The following is a 17,566-nucleotide window of genomic DNA, read 5'->3' on the forward strand; positions in this document are numbered from 1 at the left end:
CACTTGACTTGACAACACGTAACAGCAACATTCAAATCCACTGTAGTATTGTTTTTTTTCTAAGACCAAGGCTCTAGCCAAGAGTCATAGGTCATCCTAAATCATCAGGTTAACCTTGATCGCCTTTGACCTAGCACTTTCTAGGATGCAGACTGTTTCATATGCTTCTGACACCACACCGTGAGAGTGGCAGCAGCAGAGGCATTTGCCTCCCCTGAGATGCGGGTTCCATGGAGTGCCTTCAGTGCCCACGGGGCCAAGCCAACCTGGGCAAGCGGCTCTGCCTGAGTCTCACTCCCACCAAAACTAATCCACTGACATCAGATGGATTCCTTTACCGAGCCCCTTAATCAAGTTTCCAAGATTGCAAATGTATGGGAGGAGGCTGGCCCCCTTTCTCCCAGGGAGCAGCTGATAGATTCAAACTTCCTATCTTACAGCCAGCAGCCCAGCCCTGACCCACCACCACATGAGAGTTGGTGGGAGAGCAGACACTGTGTCCTGAGCCCGGCTTCTCTGCTCTCAGTGGGCTTCCACACGCCTCGGGAACAGCCTCACGACTATGGGATTAAGGGGGTGAAAAACTCCATGCCTCTGAAACCCCAGTGGGGGCCCAACATTTAGAATCCCCAAGTGCTCTGTGAAAACTTAACAAGGGTCTCTCTCTTCCCCATCCTTGCAGAGAGATGCCCGCTCCCAGTGGCCACTGAAACAGGAACCTGCGCTCAGCGAGCCGGCCCGCCTTCCTCATTTCTAGCAGAGGAAGTGTGGCTACTGCAGCGCTCCTGGAGGACGGGTTTCCCCAGGCTCTCGGGGCCGCCTCGGCTCATTCTACCTGAGCAGCAGCAGCTGATGGGGTGGCAGTGACGGCTCGGGGACACTACAGCCTCCCGGACAGACCATGCCCAGCTCTTGAAGGTATCCTGGGACAGGTGGCAGCGGCTGGGTGGAGAGGGACCTCAGGGCATCAGACACATGGCTGGCAGGGTGGACTTTCTGGGGCAGATGAGAGTTTGGTGAGCAAAGAGTAATGCCTGGGACCTGGCAGAGACCCGCATATGACAGCTGCTCAGAACTTGTCTGATGCATAATTCTACAGAGAGAGGGCTACGGGCTTAGAAAAGTTGTGCAGTGGAGAATGTATTTCAGCAGAAAGGCCTGGAACTCAGCATCTGTGCTACAAGGAACTCTGCTTACTGTTTGTTACAGAGATTGTGAGGTGGGTACAGGGCAGGGCAGGGCTCCCAGGGTGCCTGGGAGTTGTCATTAACTCAGCAGCTCCCCAAAACAACAACAGCAACTATTTCCTGACTCCCTCATTCCTTGGATATGAGCAAGTCACAAAGAACTCCCCAAGGGGGAATCAAACCCATCCAAGCAAGTTGATTGCAACTCTGAGAGACACTACAGGATAGGGTAGAATGGGTCCGTTCACGGGGCTTCCCAGGCTGTAACCATTGCAGGGCTCCCGTCACCTCTTTCTCCCACAGACCAGGTCAAGCTCTGGAAGTGCCGGCCTCTGGCCTCTAGGTTAATAGTCAGTGCTTTAACCATTGCATCACCAGTATCCTTTCAAAATAGGAGTCGGGAGCCCCAAGATCACATGGAGACTGCGCAGATTAAATGTGGAATTGCATGGGGACCCAAGCGGGTTGTTCCAAGCAAACATACATAGAGGGTCAAGAAAAGGAGTCAGCCCACACCCAGTCACAGGGGCCCAGGGGGACTGAGTCCCCGGAGGGAAGGCTCGCTGGAGGATGGCAGGGGACGTGAGGGTCTTCTTTGGGATAAAGCCAGAGAACTGGAGTGAAAATAGCTAATTATCAAAGAAGGTACTGAAAGGGATGAGGTTAAAGAAAAGGCCAGCATGCAAGGCATATAAATCCCCCAAACAGAAACTGTTAAAAGGGATTTTGAGTTTCTCCCCAGATGGACCTGGGCACTGTGCTGGCTCACTGGGCAGTCTCTAGGTATCTATGTGATGCTGTTAGGTTATCAGTGAACCCGTTCCTGCTCAGAGTGTCCCTGTGTTCAGCCAAACAAGGCTCTGCTGCCCGGCGCCATCCTCAGAACCATTGCTAGTTTTGAGCTCATCGCAGCAGCCACGGCGTCTGGTCACCTCACCGAGTATCCTCCTCTTCTTGGCTGACCTTCCGCTTTGCCGAGCATAATGACTGATAATATTTGCAAAGTACGTTGAGATCAAGTCTCACTCTCTGTGTTCCCACACAGATTTGTTTGTTCATTTGGAGATCCATGGTATGTTGTTGTTGTTGTTATGTGCTGTCGAGTCATTTGCGACTCATCGCAACCCTATGTACAACAGCCCTAAACTCTGCTCTGTCCTGTGCCAATCGCACTGTCTCCGGCACACCCATCCCAATTATCCTAGTCACGGAATCAATCCACCTCATAGAGGGTCTTCCCTTTTGCGCAGTCCCTCCACCCTCCCAAGCATAATGTCCCTTTCCAAGGACCTGTCCCTCCTTACAACATGTCCAAAGTATGTCAGACAAAACCCCAAAATCCTTGCCTTCAAAGAGCTACCCAGTTTAACCCTCTCCAGGATGAACCTGTTTGTTTTCTTAGCAGTCCATGCTACAGTCAATACTCTTCTCTCCAGCACCACAGCTCAAAGGCATCAATTCTCCTTCTAACCACCCTGGTCATTGTCCAGCTCTCTGATGCATAACAAGTGATTGCAAAGACCATGGCCTGTATCAGACACATCTTAGTCAGTAATTTTCATCAACAATTCAAAGGCATCGGTTCTTCTGTCTCCTGCTTGGAATCAGCCTGTCCTGAATTGGGAGTATGTGTGCTCACGGGTGTGCACGACACTGGAGGAGTTTATGAAAGCTTGTTCTCCTGCAATCTTCAGAACAGCCCTGTGCAATTAGAGTTACTGCTTGCTCTGAGAGAGGAAATGAGGCTCAGAGAGGTTCAGAGAGGCAGCCAGATCACACAGCTGTCGGAGGTGGGAAGTGGGAAGGGTGGGGTGTGGGAAGGTCAGAGCCCAGCAGGAGCAAGTGCAGGAAATGACAAAGGTAGCACTTGAAGCAATACCCCATTTGGAGAGAAATGCACCCTAAAGTTTGCAAATGTCCATTGCCTTATTTGCTATGGGGTGCTGGGCCACAGATTTATTCAATTGATCTAGAGTCCTTTGAAAATTGAGGAGGTAAACCTGAAGGAAAGCGGGGCAAAATCCATTGCAATTGATATTTTCAAATTGGAAGAATGATTCCAAGAGCAACTGATGTGCTCTGAAAATGATAGTCATATTAGTGAACATTTGGAGCAGAGAGGTGGTGTCAAGATGGCAGCAGGGTAAGCTCACCACGTTGTAAGCGCCCGCACCGGGGTAAAATTTCCGATGGCGGTGTGACTCTGGGCAAGTGGCTTTGCCTCTCAGGGGCTAGTTGATGAAATGGAGATGACCATCTGTCTGCGGGTGTGTTGTTACTCCTGGGTGTCACTGGGTGGATTCTGACTCACGTTGGCCCTGTGTGCACTGAATCCCAGTGCTTCACAGGGTTTCAAGGCTGTGATGTTTGGAAGCAGATCAACAGACCTTACCTCTGAGGTGCATCGGGGTGGGTCTGAACTTGTAACATTTCAGTTAGTAATTCCCCACCTAGCTTTCAGCCATTCAAGTGTCTAAGAAGTTTAAGTATGTGCAGTATCATGATATGCATCATTAGATAATGTTTGTACATGTTATCATATAAATGGAATGTGTGTTATGAGAAACAACAGTCTTTAGGTTTTAAATATCAAGTGGTGTCTATTCAACCATAACTTCGCTAAACAACTGAGGCAGATCCAATTCATTTGCTATTGTTGTTGTTATGTACCATCAAGTTGGAACCAACTCCAGCGGGTTTTCTGAGGCAGTAAATCACACAGAAGGAGAGTGTCCCTTTTCTCCTGTGGAGCAGCTGGTGGATTTGAACCAAGTGCTTTTCATTTCACAGAGTAACTCCTTATCAGTAGGTCACCAGAGCTCCCTAAATGGTGACTAAAACCCTCAAACCGAACCCACTGCCGCTGAGGAAGTTCTGGCTTGCAGTGAGCCTCCGGGACAGGAGGGCAGACCCAGAGATCCCGAGGCAGAAAGTTCTGCCAACTCAGACTTCCTTTCTCTCATAGAGCAACTAGCTCGTGTGTTCAAACTCTGGACCTTTCAGTTAGCAAACAAGCTCTTACCCACCGTGCCCCACGGCTCCTTAAATAGAAACAGGCAGTAAGTATTAAATGTCATTGGTTAAATTGTCCCCATGAGCTGGACACTCCTTCTGGGCCTTTCTGAATGCCATTTTTTTTTCAATTCCTCTGTCTGGAAATGAGATGAAGTGGATGTGTTTGCATGACAGTAAACGGAAATCACTTTCCTAAGAAAGAAAAGTCTCCCGGTGTGTAGACTTGAGAGTCCTGGCAATGCACTTCCAGAGGGAGTGTGCTGATGGTAAAGGCTGAGAAATTATTCATGCCAGTAAACCCCAGACAGCTTTCTGCATTAATAGATGATGATGGGTTTTAATTTTTCATCTGACAGGAATTTATTTGCTCTGACTCTGAATGTCTGGGGCTTAAAATGCTCACAAGAATTTCTATCAGGCCAGATCAAACCATTTGTTAGTACATTTCTCCAACCATCCCTCACCCACCCACTCATCCATCCACCATTCACCACTCACAAATGAGTCCATTTGTTCACTCATCTGTATGACCATGCATTTATATTCCCCCATCCACTCATCCATCTGTCCATCCATCCACCAACCAGTTAACCATTCATTTATCTATGCACCCACGCAGCCATCCGGTTATCCATCTATCTATCCATCTGTCTCTCCATCCATCATCCCCCACTGCCTACAAACTCATCATCCATCCATCCATCCATCCATCCATCCATCCATCATCCATCCATCCATCCATCCATCCATCCATCCATCCATCCCACTCACCCATCCATCTGTCCTCTAGCTGTCCATTTACTCAGTGTGCCCTGAAGCCACACCACCTGACTAACTTCCCCCCTATCCCCAGGAGTTCCGAAAGAAATGAGAACACTTTGCCCAAACCACTTCCTCCCATCTGAGAACCACCAAGGGAGGAGGCTTATTTTATTCCGGTAACTCGAGCTGTACACACAATCTCTGGGGCCTCGGGGGCTCAATACCTCACTCTTACTGTCAAATAGCTTTGCAAAGTTGCGTCCTCTGTAGGTAGCATGGCACCATGGTAGGGCATAAAGCATTTCAGGAGAAAATGAAATTGTCCTCTGGGTTGTTGTAAGGACTAGACACCCATCTAGAGGTGATCAGGCTGGCCATGAAAGTAGATTACCACCTGCCTTTATGAGGTCAGTGGTGTGCACAATACCTTCAGCTGTGGAGCTGAATTAACCAAGCACTTATTATGTGCCAGGCACCTGCTAGGGCTCCACCGATGAATGTAGCAGACATAGAGTCTGTCCTCTGACAGTGTCCAGTTTAGAGCAGGAGTAGTAGGACAAGAAACACATAGGAAAAATATGTACTGTTAGAAGTGAAGTGAAGTGCTGGGGAAGAGACAAGCAGGGCCAGCGACAGAGAACAGAGTGGGGCTAGTTTAGTCAGCGACGGCTCCTTCATTCTGACAGTAAACCTGGAGGCGGTGAGTTCTCAGCATTTGACCAATGGTTACTATCTCCTGCCATGCCTCACCTTCTCCACGCTCACACCACACAAGTCATGAGGACAGTCAGCTTCAAACTTGTACCTTCTGAACCCAAACACTAAGCACCTTAGAGTTTCAAGATCCTACTCTCACCTGGGAGACACAAGAAGTTAATGTGCTTGCTACTAACAGGAAGGTTGATGGTTCAGATCGCCTCAGAGTGCCTAGGAAGAAAAGCCTGGGGATCAGCCACCAAGAACCTGATGGAGCCAAGCTCTACTCTGACACCACAGGATTGAACACAACTCCACTGCGTTATTAAAAGTTCATTGATTTGTTCTCAATCTCCTGATCTTTCAGTGTACCTACTGACCCTTCTACTGTAGGTGTCTCTGGGAATGTCCCTCTAAACAGCAGGTACATGGGAGACCGTCCCATCATGAAAAGAATAGATTTGCTCCATGTAAACCTCCACCAGTCCCTTCTTATAAGGGCACTGCGGCTAAGAGCTGGGCTGTGAAAAGCTGGACTCCCTAGACTCACATCCTGGCTCTACTACATACCGACTGGGTGGCCTCCGCCACGTTGTATGCACACCAAGGCCCCAGTTGCCTTATTGACATAAAAGGCACAATGTCTATGCTGTCTACCATGGAGTTATCGTGAAGATCAACAGAAGCTACTTACAATGGACTGAGAGGTACCATTCACAGAACACATCCACTCTGGCTTTTCTCCTCTTGCTGAGGACGGGTGAAAACCTCAGACAGAATGGTATCCAAGCGTGTGGAGCGTGGAGATCCTGCCTCTGGTCACCACTCTTTAGCCAGATGCTAACTGACCCCCAAGGAAGGAAGGGCGCTCGCAGTGTCTCGGAAACCCCAGTGTAGAGGAGATCACGGTGCCTGTTGTCATTGGGTTGATTCTGGCTCATAGTACAGGAAGGAGAACTGTCCACAGAGTTTCCTAGTCATGGGAGGAAGATTCAACAATAACCTGTAATATGCAGATGATACAGCCTGGCTTGCAGAAAATGAAAAAGCCTTGAAGCACTTACTGCAGAAGATCAGAGACTATAGCCTTCAATATGCATTACATCTCAACATCAAGGAAACAAAAGTCCCCACTACTGGCCCAAGAGAAAACATCAAGGTGGATGGAGAAAAGATTGAAGTTGTCAATGATTTCATTTTTCTTGGATCCACAATCAACGCCCAGGGTAGCAGCAGGCAGGAAATCAAGAGACCTGTTGCACTGGGGAAATTGCTGTCAAGGACCTATTCAAAGCAGCGTCCCCTTTCAGCAGGAAGTAGCTAAGAGAATACGCCATCCCCTTTTCCTTATGAATCAGGGTGAAGTCTCTCTCAGGGAGGAGTGATAGGGAATGGCAAAGGACACACCGACAAAGGAGATTAATCAGAACTGGCTTTGACAAGCACTGTGGCAATTGGACAATTAAAACAGACTTTCAAGGGCGGGGGTGGGGGAAGAGGAATGAACTGCGGGGAGGGTAGAGAAAATTGTGCAACAATGAATGAATGAATGGAAACCCAATATCTCTGTAAATGTTAATTAAAATTAGTATTTTTTTTAAAAAAGAAGAAGCAATGTCAAGTTAAAGCCCAAGGTACACCCGATCCAAGCCATGACATTTACATTTGCTTCCTACGCACGTGAAGCTGGGCAATGAGTGAGGAGGACTGAGGAGGAATTGGGATGTGGTGTGGTGAAGAGTGTTGAATATACTGTGATTGACAGAAGAACAAACAAGTCTGTCTTGGCAGAAAGGGAACCTGAATGCGCCTTAGAGGCAAAGGTGGTAAAATTTCGTCTCACATCCTTTGGGCATGCTCATGGGAAACACTGTCATTGAAAACATACACCATGCTGGGAAAGGTGAAGGTCACGGAGAGAGGAAGACCCTCAGTGAGATGGATTGACACAATGACCACAAGAGTGTGTCTGAGCAAGTCCGGGGTTATGAGGATGGCGCAGGATGGGGCAAAGGACCGGGTCTGGGGTCTGGAGGATCGCTCTGAGTTGTGGTTGACTTGACAGTGCCTACCAACACAACAACAACAACAGCAGCAACAACAATTCTCTAAGGGAGTAGACTGGTCCCTGTTTCTCCAGTGGTTCTAAGAGCAGAAGCATGAAAAGTGAACACCAGGGAGGCAGCCGGACCTGCTCTTCCATCCTGCAGAATCCAGCTCACCCATTGGGATGCTCAGGTGGCCCAGAGTGGACATCCTATCTCCAGGACCCCCAGGCTCGGAGCAGAGGGATAGCAAGAGGGCTGGGCACACAGTGGGGCCTGAATGGAGCCGCATATGGCTCCCAGGGTCAGAAACGTCCTGTGCCAGAGGACAGAGGGCATGGCTTCATTCTTCTCGGGTGCCAGCAAGGAGCCTTGGTGGCACAGTGGTTAAGCATTAAACTGTTAACCAAAAGCTTGGAACTTTGGGCTCAGAAGGCCCCCAGGAGAAGGGCCTGGCTAGTGTGTCCTGGGAGCCCTTTGCTGTCCTGTGTGCCACTGTGAGTCAGGGGTCAACTCTAAGGCAGGGGTCTTGTTCCAGGAATCATTATAGACTCAGCCTGACGCATCTTTCCTCTGTGGAGCAGCTGGTGAGTTAAAACCACTGACCTTTCGGTTAACAGCTGAGTACTTTAACCACCGCATCAGCAGGGCTCTTCGAGGTCACATAACCCCCAATCCACACCCACCACCCATGACTCGATTCTACATTACAGAGACTCTGCAGGACAGAGCAGAACTGCCCTGGAAGGTTCTCAAGGCTTCCAGGAAGGAGTCAGGCCTGCAGTACTGGATATATCCGGTAACTAAGAGGTCAAGGTCAGCAGTTCTAATCCACACGCCACTCCAAGGGAGAAATATGGGTAGTGTCCTCCATGGAGACTCCCAGGAGGATCAGAACGAGTCAGAACTGCCAGGACAGCAGGGGGAGCAGGGGGCCTCGTCTGTGTCCCATGCAGCCTCTGACGGGGCCACTCACAAACCTTCCAGTCAGCTGTAGGGCACTCTAACCATTACATCATCAGGGCTTCCCGAGTTCATATCAGCAAATGGAAATGTTCACTGGTCAGAGCATGGACACCACAGAGCTATCAGCCCCGGACCCCCCACATCCTGGAGTACCCTCTTCTCAGACTCTCATCTGTCCCTTCTCACTTCCGCCATGCAGTGTCTGCTGTGCTCTGGTCACCAGGAAACACAGGCAGGTCACTGCTGCCCATCATGCTCACATCATGTGGGTGAAGCAGATGCTAGTCACCCCAAGGAGTGCTAAAATGACACCCCAGATCCAGGGAAGCCTTGCAGCGAGATGAAGAGACCCATCTCTCACCCTGGATCCTTCAAGAAAGACAAAAGCCAACCTCTCAGGCACAGGGGACCGCAGGGTGCACCCTTGTTTTGAGGGTGACTCATGGTGAACAAATGCCGTCTGGCACATGGGGTCCCATCTCCCTTCAGAGTTGTGAGCAGTGCTCATGAATCACACGTGTGTTCCTGGCAAAGCTAGTGTCCATGGGAATCATGAGGTGATAGGGAACCCAGACTCCACTGCCCCACCAGTATCTCTGAAGATGTCTGTCCCTACTTACCCCCTCCTCCCCCCGTCACATCCACAGTCTCCAAATGCCCATCTGTGAAATGACCACACTCAAAACTCAACTCACTGCCATCGAGCTGGAACCAACTGAGAGGGACCCTCTGGCAGGTTTTCCGAGATCCTAAGTGGCTGGGAAGGAGACTGTCCATCTTTCTCCCTCGGAGCCTCTAGTTGATTCGAACTGTCTACCTCTGAGATGGACCGGGTACTATTCGTCGTCTATTTACTGGTAGCAGAGCAGCGAGTCTGCTGGAGAATCTACCATGAGCACAGTCTTCGACACGTCCTTTCTGTAATCATTGTGGCATGAACTGTGCCAGGTGGTTACAGCAATGCCCATTTTAACAGTGAAAACAATACAAAGAGGTTAGAGTGACATCACAAGGGATAAAACAGACGTTTACTCCAGTCCCAGATGACCTCAAACCTGGTCCTTCCATGACATCTGAAAATCGTCATAAACTATTTGGAAGAGGTTCCCCCCCTCTGGCTTAGCGGACAGCTGAGCCTCGGTGTCACCCTGCGAGGGTGAGGCCCCCTCCAGACATGGAAGAGAAGAAGAGACCCCACAGGCTCAGGGACACATGGTCAGGGCTGGTCAGGACTCACTCGGGGACTCTGAATCTGCTAGGGATCACTCCGCTAGGGTGGGCAGAGCCCAGGACAGGGAGTCAGACTCTGACAGTGACCTTGAGCCAGCTGCTTGCTTTTCTGAGCCTTTTTCTTTGCAACAAGAGGAATTGAATTGTTGTTTTCCCATTTTGTTGTATGATATCCTAGGAATAGGGATCCCAATGCATACTATTGTCAATTGTTTCAGACATAGTTGAAAGTCGGATAATGAATACAAAAGAGTAAAGAAGAATTGATGCCTTTGAACTGCGGTGTTGGCAAAGAGTCTTGATTACACCACAGACTGCCAAGAGAACCAACAAATCTGTCTTGGATGGAGGACGGCCAGCATGCTCCTTAGAATCAAAGACTGCAAGGTTTTTGTCCCAAGTGCTTTGGGCGTGTGATCAATAGGGCACAAGCCTGGGAAAGGACATCATGGTTAGAAAGGCGGAGGGTCCGAGGAGAAGGAGAAGACCTCCGATGAGAGGAAGACACACAGTGACCCTAACAATGGACTGACGCTCCGCAGAGGTGGTGAGGCCACACAGGATCGGAACGGATTTTGATCCGCTGTTTGTGAGGCCACAATGAGTCAGCGCCGACTTTATGACATTTAACGACAATAATCAGGAGACTTATGGGGCAGGTGTGCTGGGCTCCCAGCCTGTTCTAAACCAGCAACTTAGTTCCATCCATTTCATTGAACTTCAAGGGGAACCTTTCCCCTCAGCCAGGAACTCAAACACCCCCAGGATCTCTTTTCAGTAAAACAACTGCAGGCCTAAGAGTGAACAATAACACCCATGACGAATGCACTCCTTGGAACAGCCAACCACAGGGGACACAAAGGGCAGCATTTGCCCCAAAACAGAGCTCAAGAGCCAGGCAGGGGCACGTAGGGAGGGTGAATCTTAACCGGGGACCCGCGGAGGAAGTAGGAATAGTGACGTCACTTTGAGAGGATTGCAACCAATATCATGAAACAGAGTCTGGATAGCTTGTCGAATGGGGAGCTAAGCTCCTCCGTAAACTTTTGCTTTTACTATAATAAAGCACAGGAACCAACAAAACACAGAATGACAGTGGGCCAGAAGTTTCTTTCCCTCCAACTGTAAAGGGCTCTGAGTTGGGGTCAGGAGGGAGCAGGAGGCTGAGGTGGTCGTGGGCCCTTCCCTCAGAGCTGCCTGTCCAGTCCCTGGCACACGGGCTGCGTCCCAGCTTCTTCCACGGAGCAGGGAGAGAGGATGCAGTGGTTGGTGGGCGAGCAGAGCTGGGGTTGCACCTGGCCTCCTCAGAGGAGCCCGGACCAATGTGGGTCACGGGCAAGGAGCTCTCAGCAGCCCCCAGCCTTGCATGAGAGAGGCGCACCTGTGGAGAGGGGTCAGGATGTGGTGGGTACCCCGGAAATCCTGCCAGGTCCCTGGCAGGGAGAAAATGGCAAGGATCCCCTGTGTTGGCCCCTGTTTGCCCCAAAATAGTGTCAGCTACACTCAGTGCTGAACCAATCCCGGAGAACAGGCCACTGTCCTCAGAGGAATGTTGAGGACAAAGAGGCATGAATGATTGACCCAGCTCTTTCCCATCACATGTGAGGGTGCTGAGGCCCTGGCCAGGGCAGCGAATGGCTCCAGGAGGAACCAGAACCAGCTGATCACCAGATACCTCCAAGGAGCCCAAATGATAAAACCAATTCCACCACCACTGAGTTAACTGTAACTCACAGTGACCCTGTAGGTCAGAGAACAATTAGTCCAAAGGATTTCTGAGGCTGTAACTAAACCTTTACAGAATCCAACTTCTCCTAAAGAGTAGCTGGAGATTTGAACCACCAACCTTTCAGTCAGCAGTCTAACACAACCTACCACAACAATAGGGCTCCTTCTAAGGAGTCCATCTTTGGTAAATTCTTAGCTACCATTTGCTGAGCACATCCCTGATTTAGATGTTGTTGTTGTTGTTGGATGCTGTTAAGTCAAGGATGACTCACAGACCCATGAACAGCAGATCTGAACCCTGTCCTCTCCTGTGCCATCTTCATCATCTCTGTCACGCTGACACCCATTCTTGCTGTCACCATGTCAATCCACCTCACCAAAGGTCTTCCTCTAAGCTGACCTTCTAGCGGGTTTTCAGAGGAAGTAAATCTCACAGGGGAGATTACCCATCCTTCTCCCATGGAGCAGTGGGTGGATTTGAGCCATGTGCCTTTGGGAGTGCAGCACAGTGTCTTACCACTAGGGTACCAGAGCTTCCTAGTTTTCCTTTCTTTTGTTCTGTGGTGCTTTTCACATGTAATCAATACCATTTCTAACTCTGTTGTTAAAACTTATCACACCCTCAAAGGTAAGACCGAGTCATGGTTGGAAGTTTAGGAGACAGGTTCTAAACACATATTAAGAGTGAGGAAAATGGAATCCAACAGAGTGTGGAGATTATCAAATAATATTATTATCCTCTCTCTAGGACCTGGCATTTAATCCTCAGAGGTGCCCTGCAGGGATTAAGTTTGGATCCCAAATGAATGTTTTGAAAACCCAAGCTCAGAGGTGCAGTCACTCGCCCACGTGCACAGCCAGAAGGCCTGGGCATTGGAGTTGAGTTTGCGCTGAGAGCACCTGCCACCAGTCTCCCTTCCTCGTTCCCAGTTCTGCTTGAGGTTATCAAGGCGGTGCATGCTCCCAGTAGATGCTGTAAACACTTAGAAAAGTGCAAAAGAGAAATGGACCCATTAATCTAGAACAGTACCATAGAGAGTGAGTTTTGGCAATCTGGAAAATGTCCTAAAGGGGGTTCAAGGTTGTGGTTTATGGATAACAGATCCCCAGACCTGTCTTCTGAGGTGCCTCTGGGTGAATTTGAACCACTAACCTTTCAATTAGTAGTTGAGCTCTTAACTGCATGTACCACAGTGGAACTCCATGTACCCGTATGGACTTCTCTGTATGATTGCCAAGGCTGTGCTTGTTACAGAAGCAGACCGCCACCTTTCTCCCACGGAGCAGGTGGTGGGTTCAACCCACCAATCTCTCCATTAGCAATCAAGTGGTTAACTACTGAGCCACCAGGAGTCCTTATGTGCACTGGTAAAAAACTCTGCCATTGACACCGTGTCGATTCTAAGTCATAGAAAATCTGTAAGATAAGCAGAACTTCCCCACAGGGACTCAAAGCTGTGATCTTGAGAACTTAACTCCTACATGGTCCCGGGGGTCCAGTCACCAGCCTTGCAGTGGGCAGGCAGAAGCTTAACCACTGAGCCACCAGGAGCGCTCACACAGACGCAGGAAAACAAGTTATTCTCCTGTGGAGCAGCTGGTGTATTTGAACTGCTGACCTTTCAGCTCCCAGCCCAACTTGTAACATGACACCACCAAGACTCCTTTTTAGTAAAGGCTTTCCTGCCCCAAACCTATAGTTCCTGAGGTTTTCTGGGATAGCTGCTAAAAACCCCTTTTCTATCACATTCTTGGACTGGACTGGAGGACAGGAAAGCCAGACAGCATCTTACGGTGTTAAAGGCACAAGTTTTTGAGTCTGTGCGACGTGGATTTAAATCCCTGCTTTACCTCTTATTAATCTTATTAAACTGTGGGCCTGCTGTCTGGTGGTGGAGATTCTGTTATTAACAGTGTGAGGCTGTTGCGAGCAGTCAGGGAAGGAGGAGGTGTAAAGTACTTAGCCACACACTCGAAGCAAACTGTTTATGAACTCGGCTCTTATCCGAAAGGTAGAAGGTTCAAATCCCCCAGAGGTGTCTCTGAACAAAGCCCTGGCTGTTTAGTTCTGAAATCATCACTGAAAACCCAGCAGTGTACAGATCCACTCGGGCACATACTGGTCCCCAGGAGTTGGCTTCAACTGGACGGCAGTTGGTTGCTGGTCGACCCCACACTCAGTGTGGTTGAAGGTGGTGGTGGTGGAGATGACAGCGTGGCTGTCATTGTTGCACTGCTGTGTGATGTCCCCACTCACCATCGCGGGCCTGTGCCCTGAAAGGCCTAGGAACTGAAACGGGTGGTAAGGAACGCATCTCTGCTCTTTTCTTACTTTTCTGACCTGCAAGCCTACCTCTTGCCTTCTCTCTCACCTCCAGTCACTGCAGGAAAGGGTGAGCGAGGAGATCAGATTGTCCGGTCACCTCACCGGGGAGGCGTCAGCCTTCACGTCCAGACCATCTTTGTCTCAAACCAAAGCCTCTTTCACAGTAGCTGGCACCTTCTTGGGCACCTCAGTAAGGCAGTGAGCAGGCCCAGAGGCGCTGCCCTATCCTGATGGCCACTCTGAATGGGGTGGGATTCAGAGGGCTTACAGCTCCGCCCCCTCCCTGCAGGGCCATGGTTGGGGGGCTCCTGGGTAGAGACTGAAGAGTGCAAGGAACACACGGGGAGAGTGTGAGAGCACACCTTACGGCTACCCGTGTCAGCTCGAGGCCCTGGGGGCACGCCTTCCCTAGGACAGGCCTCCGTTTTCCCATCTGAGACGTGAACCCGTCAGGAACTGTTAGGACAGTGCAGGACAGGACAGGGCTCAGGTCTGTTCACAGAATCTCTATGGGTCAGACTCGACAGCACCTACCACCACCACCAATAACACTCTGGTTCTGGATTCTGCAAATCCTCCAAAATCAGTACTAGGTCAATGGCTTTCTTCCAGAACTCTGGAACTTGGACGACTTGGTCGTTAGGGTGACAGAAGATGGCAAAGACCTTCCTCGACCTCTGGAAGTCCTTGCTCTGAGACCACAGATCTTTTCTGAACTGAACAAGGAGAACTTGGGGAAAGGGCTGGAGGCCAGGCGGCAGCTGGACTGGCTTTCTTCCGGAACTTGGACAACTTGGTCGTTAGGAGAAAGACAAAGGGTGGGGGAGAGCAAGCTTCCAGTGTCTCTGGACATTTCCTCTGTCCCCACAGAATAGGACCACTCTCTCTGTGGCGAGCTCCGCTTCTCCTCGTTCCCAACAAGCCGGGAAACTGCAGCTTCCTCAAGACACTTGCTTTTACCACCATCATTTTTCTAAAATGGGAGCTCAAGGCCACAGAACTTGAGCATTTGTCATTATGGACTGACTGGGAAATTCACTGCCAATAATAACTAACATCTATTTGATGCCGGGCCATGTCCTAAGTGCTTTACATACCTTTTCTAGGTTAATGCTTGCAGACATGACACCCATTGCCCTAGTATTTCCTGGAAAAGGTCAACAACAGTTTGCTCAAGGTCATTGGCTTCTAAGTCCAAACCAGTCTTCATGTCCGGGAGGCCCGGTTTCCGAGCTTAGCCTCCCAAAAGTTATTGCGTGGGTCTGCCAGGTGTCACAGCATCAGGACTTCAAACTCCTGCTCAAGCATAATTTGTCATGTGACCTTGGACAAGTTACCTACCTTCCCTGCGACTCAGTTTCCTTAACTGTAAAGTGAGCCTCGTGATGTGACAACTTTATAATAATGATCAAAAGTAACGGGATTTAAGAGCGTGTCAAGCAGTAACCAGTTACCACTGAGTCAACTCCGTCTCATGGTGGCCCTGTGTGTCACAGAAGAATGTGTTCCGTGCAATTCTCAGTGGCTGTGCCTTTTTCCAGGGAGCTCTGGTGACCTGGAGGGCAAGTCGTTGCTCTGCCAATCCAAAGGCAGGCGGTTCGAATCCACCAGTTGCTCTGCAAGAAATAGAAAAATCTCCTCCTTGTGTGATTTGCTGCCTCTGAAAACCGGCTGGGTGGTCAGCTACGAGTCTGTTCCAGCTCAACAGAATTGAGTGTTTGATGCCTTTTCTTAAACAGCCAGACAGACCCTTCTTCAGAAGCATCTCTGGGAGGATTCAAACTGCCAACCTTAGGGTTAGTAGCCAAGCACTTAACACTGTATCACCCTGGGACATTAGTAGACTATAAAGTGTTTATTTGCCCAGGGATGAGGCTCAGAGTCCAAGAAGAAGCAGGAAGGAGGGATGGATGGAAATGGGGAACACAAGGAGGAAGTGAGAAGTCTTGTGCTGCCCCACTGTGTGGATTTCAGCCAACACCAGAAAGCAAAACGGGTACACACTGTAGGACAGAAAATCAACTTGCTCTGCAATCACTTAGCCAAATCATAATTTAAGAAAAAAATTCTTTAAAATGGAAATAAAGTGCACTGCAAATTGGTGTCAGTGCCATGAAAATTTTCTTTTAAACTGTTAGTTAAACGTGTAGTAAAAAACTGAAAGAGAAGGCTTCTCCCAGAAAGGGCCTGTTCTCACTCTCTCAGGTGGCAGGGCCACACAGGCTGAGGGTCTGCTAGCCTGAGCTCCTTGTGCACAGAGCTAGTGGCTAGTAGAGAGAATGTTCTGGGCACCTGGAGCCTGGCTGACTTTTTACATCACACCCACCCCTGCCACTCTGTGCTCAGCGAGGACACAGAGGAATGGAAACTTTTGCCACCAACAGCATTTGTTAGTAACTTCCTCGTGTGTGGTTTTCTCTGTCATTCCCCTGATAAAAGCGCTCGAGCTGTGCAAATGTAACCAACACGCTCGAATCTCATCTCCACATACCAGCAGCCGCCTTTCAAGACGCAAACTGCCTGAAAAATGGTGCATGATGCACTCTAAACTGGGTCATTCTGCACGCAGAGGGCTGGGGGCTTGGCTGACTGTCCCTGTGTGTCTCCTGTGCCCCAGGCTCTCGGCAGCTCCGACTATCTGGCCAGGAGAGAGAGAAATGGGTAACAGCATGAAGTCCACGCCTGCCCCGCCTGAGAGACCGCTGCCCTGCTTAGCAGATGGTAAGTCCCACTCGTTTGTCCAAGAAACACTGACCACAGCATAGACTGAGTGAACGTGGGTGGATGCTGGCATTGGCTGAAGCTAGGTAAGGGATACTAAGGGATCAAAGGACTCAGCTCTCTAATTTTGTCTGTGTTTAAAATTATTCATTATTACAGCTTCAAGGGAACTGGGGATTCTTGTTGTTATTGTTCCTACGTGTTGTAAAGTTGATTCCAGAGTCCTGTGCACAACAGAACTCTGCTGGGTCCTGCACCATCCTCACTCCTATGACCGTGTCTGAGCCCAGAGATGCAGCTGTTGTGTCAGTGTATCTCGCGGAGGGTCTTCCTTTTCTCTGCCCACTCTCTGCTTTGCCAAGAATGATGCATTTCTCCAGGAATGTGTCCCCTCTGGTACCATGTTCGAAGTAGGTGACATAAAGTCTCCCTCCCCATCATACTTCTAAGGAACACACTTGGGCGCTGCTTCTTCCAAAACAGACTTGTGTGCTCTTTTGCAGCCCACGGTCTGCGCAGTATGCTTTGCCAGCATCACGATTTAAAGGCACCGATTTGTCTTTAGTCTTTCTTATTCAATGTCCCATCATCACATGCTTATCAGACAACTCCTGAAAAATACCGTGGCTTGGGTCGGGTCACCTTGATGGCATTTTGTTTTTAACATTGCAGAGAAGCCTCTGATAGATTTCCCCGAGGCAGCACACCTTTTGATTTCTTGACAGTTGTTTCTGCAGATGGTTTGACGTTCTAAGGAGAATGAAATCTTTGACAGCATCAATATTTTTCTCTGTTTAGTATGAAGTTACTTGCTGTATACAGTTGTAAAGATTTTTGTTTTCTTTATGCTGAAATCAATGCTTCTGAAAGATGTAAAATCTTTGGCATTT

The 17,566-nt window shown here is 49.4% G+C and overlaps 2 protein-coding genes across 3 annotated transcripts in view; one reads left to right on the top strand and one right to left on the bottom strand.

Annotated features, from left to right (window-relative positions):
* TG (thyroglobulin) overlaps nucleotides 1-17,566 on the bottom strand; it is a 232,967-nt gene that overhangs the window by 58,917 nt on the left and 156,484 nt on the right. The gene's annotated exons all lie outside the window — the stretch shown is intronic.
* Nucleotides 16,493-17,566, top strand: part of SLA (Src-like-adaptor) — a 31,390-nt gene continuing 30,316 nt past the window's right edge. The window contains exon 1 of one of the 2 annotated variants that reach the window (XM_006879273.1): nucleotides 16,493-16,676. In XM_006879273.1, the coding sequence (XP_006879335.1) occupies nucleotides 16,493-16,676 (184 nt within the window). The remainder of the gene's footprint in view (nucleotides 16,677-17,566) is intronic. The other variant, XM_006879274.1, reaches the window with a different exon arrangement.

The sequence above is a fragment of the Elephantulus edwardii genome, unplaced genomic scaffold (genome assembly GCF_000299155.1).
Source record: "Elephantulus edwardii isolate Elephantulus edwardi_28Jun2011 unplaced genomic scaffold, EleEdw1.0 scaffold00003, whole genome shotgun sequence".
NCBI lineage: Eukaryota > Metazoa > Chordata > Mammalia > Macroscelidea > Macroscelididae > Elephantulus > Elephantulus edwardii.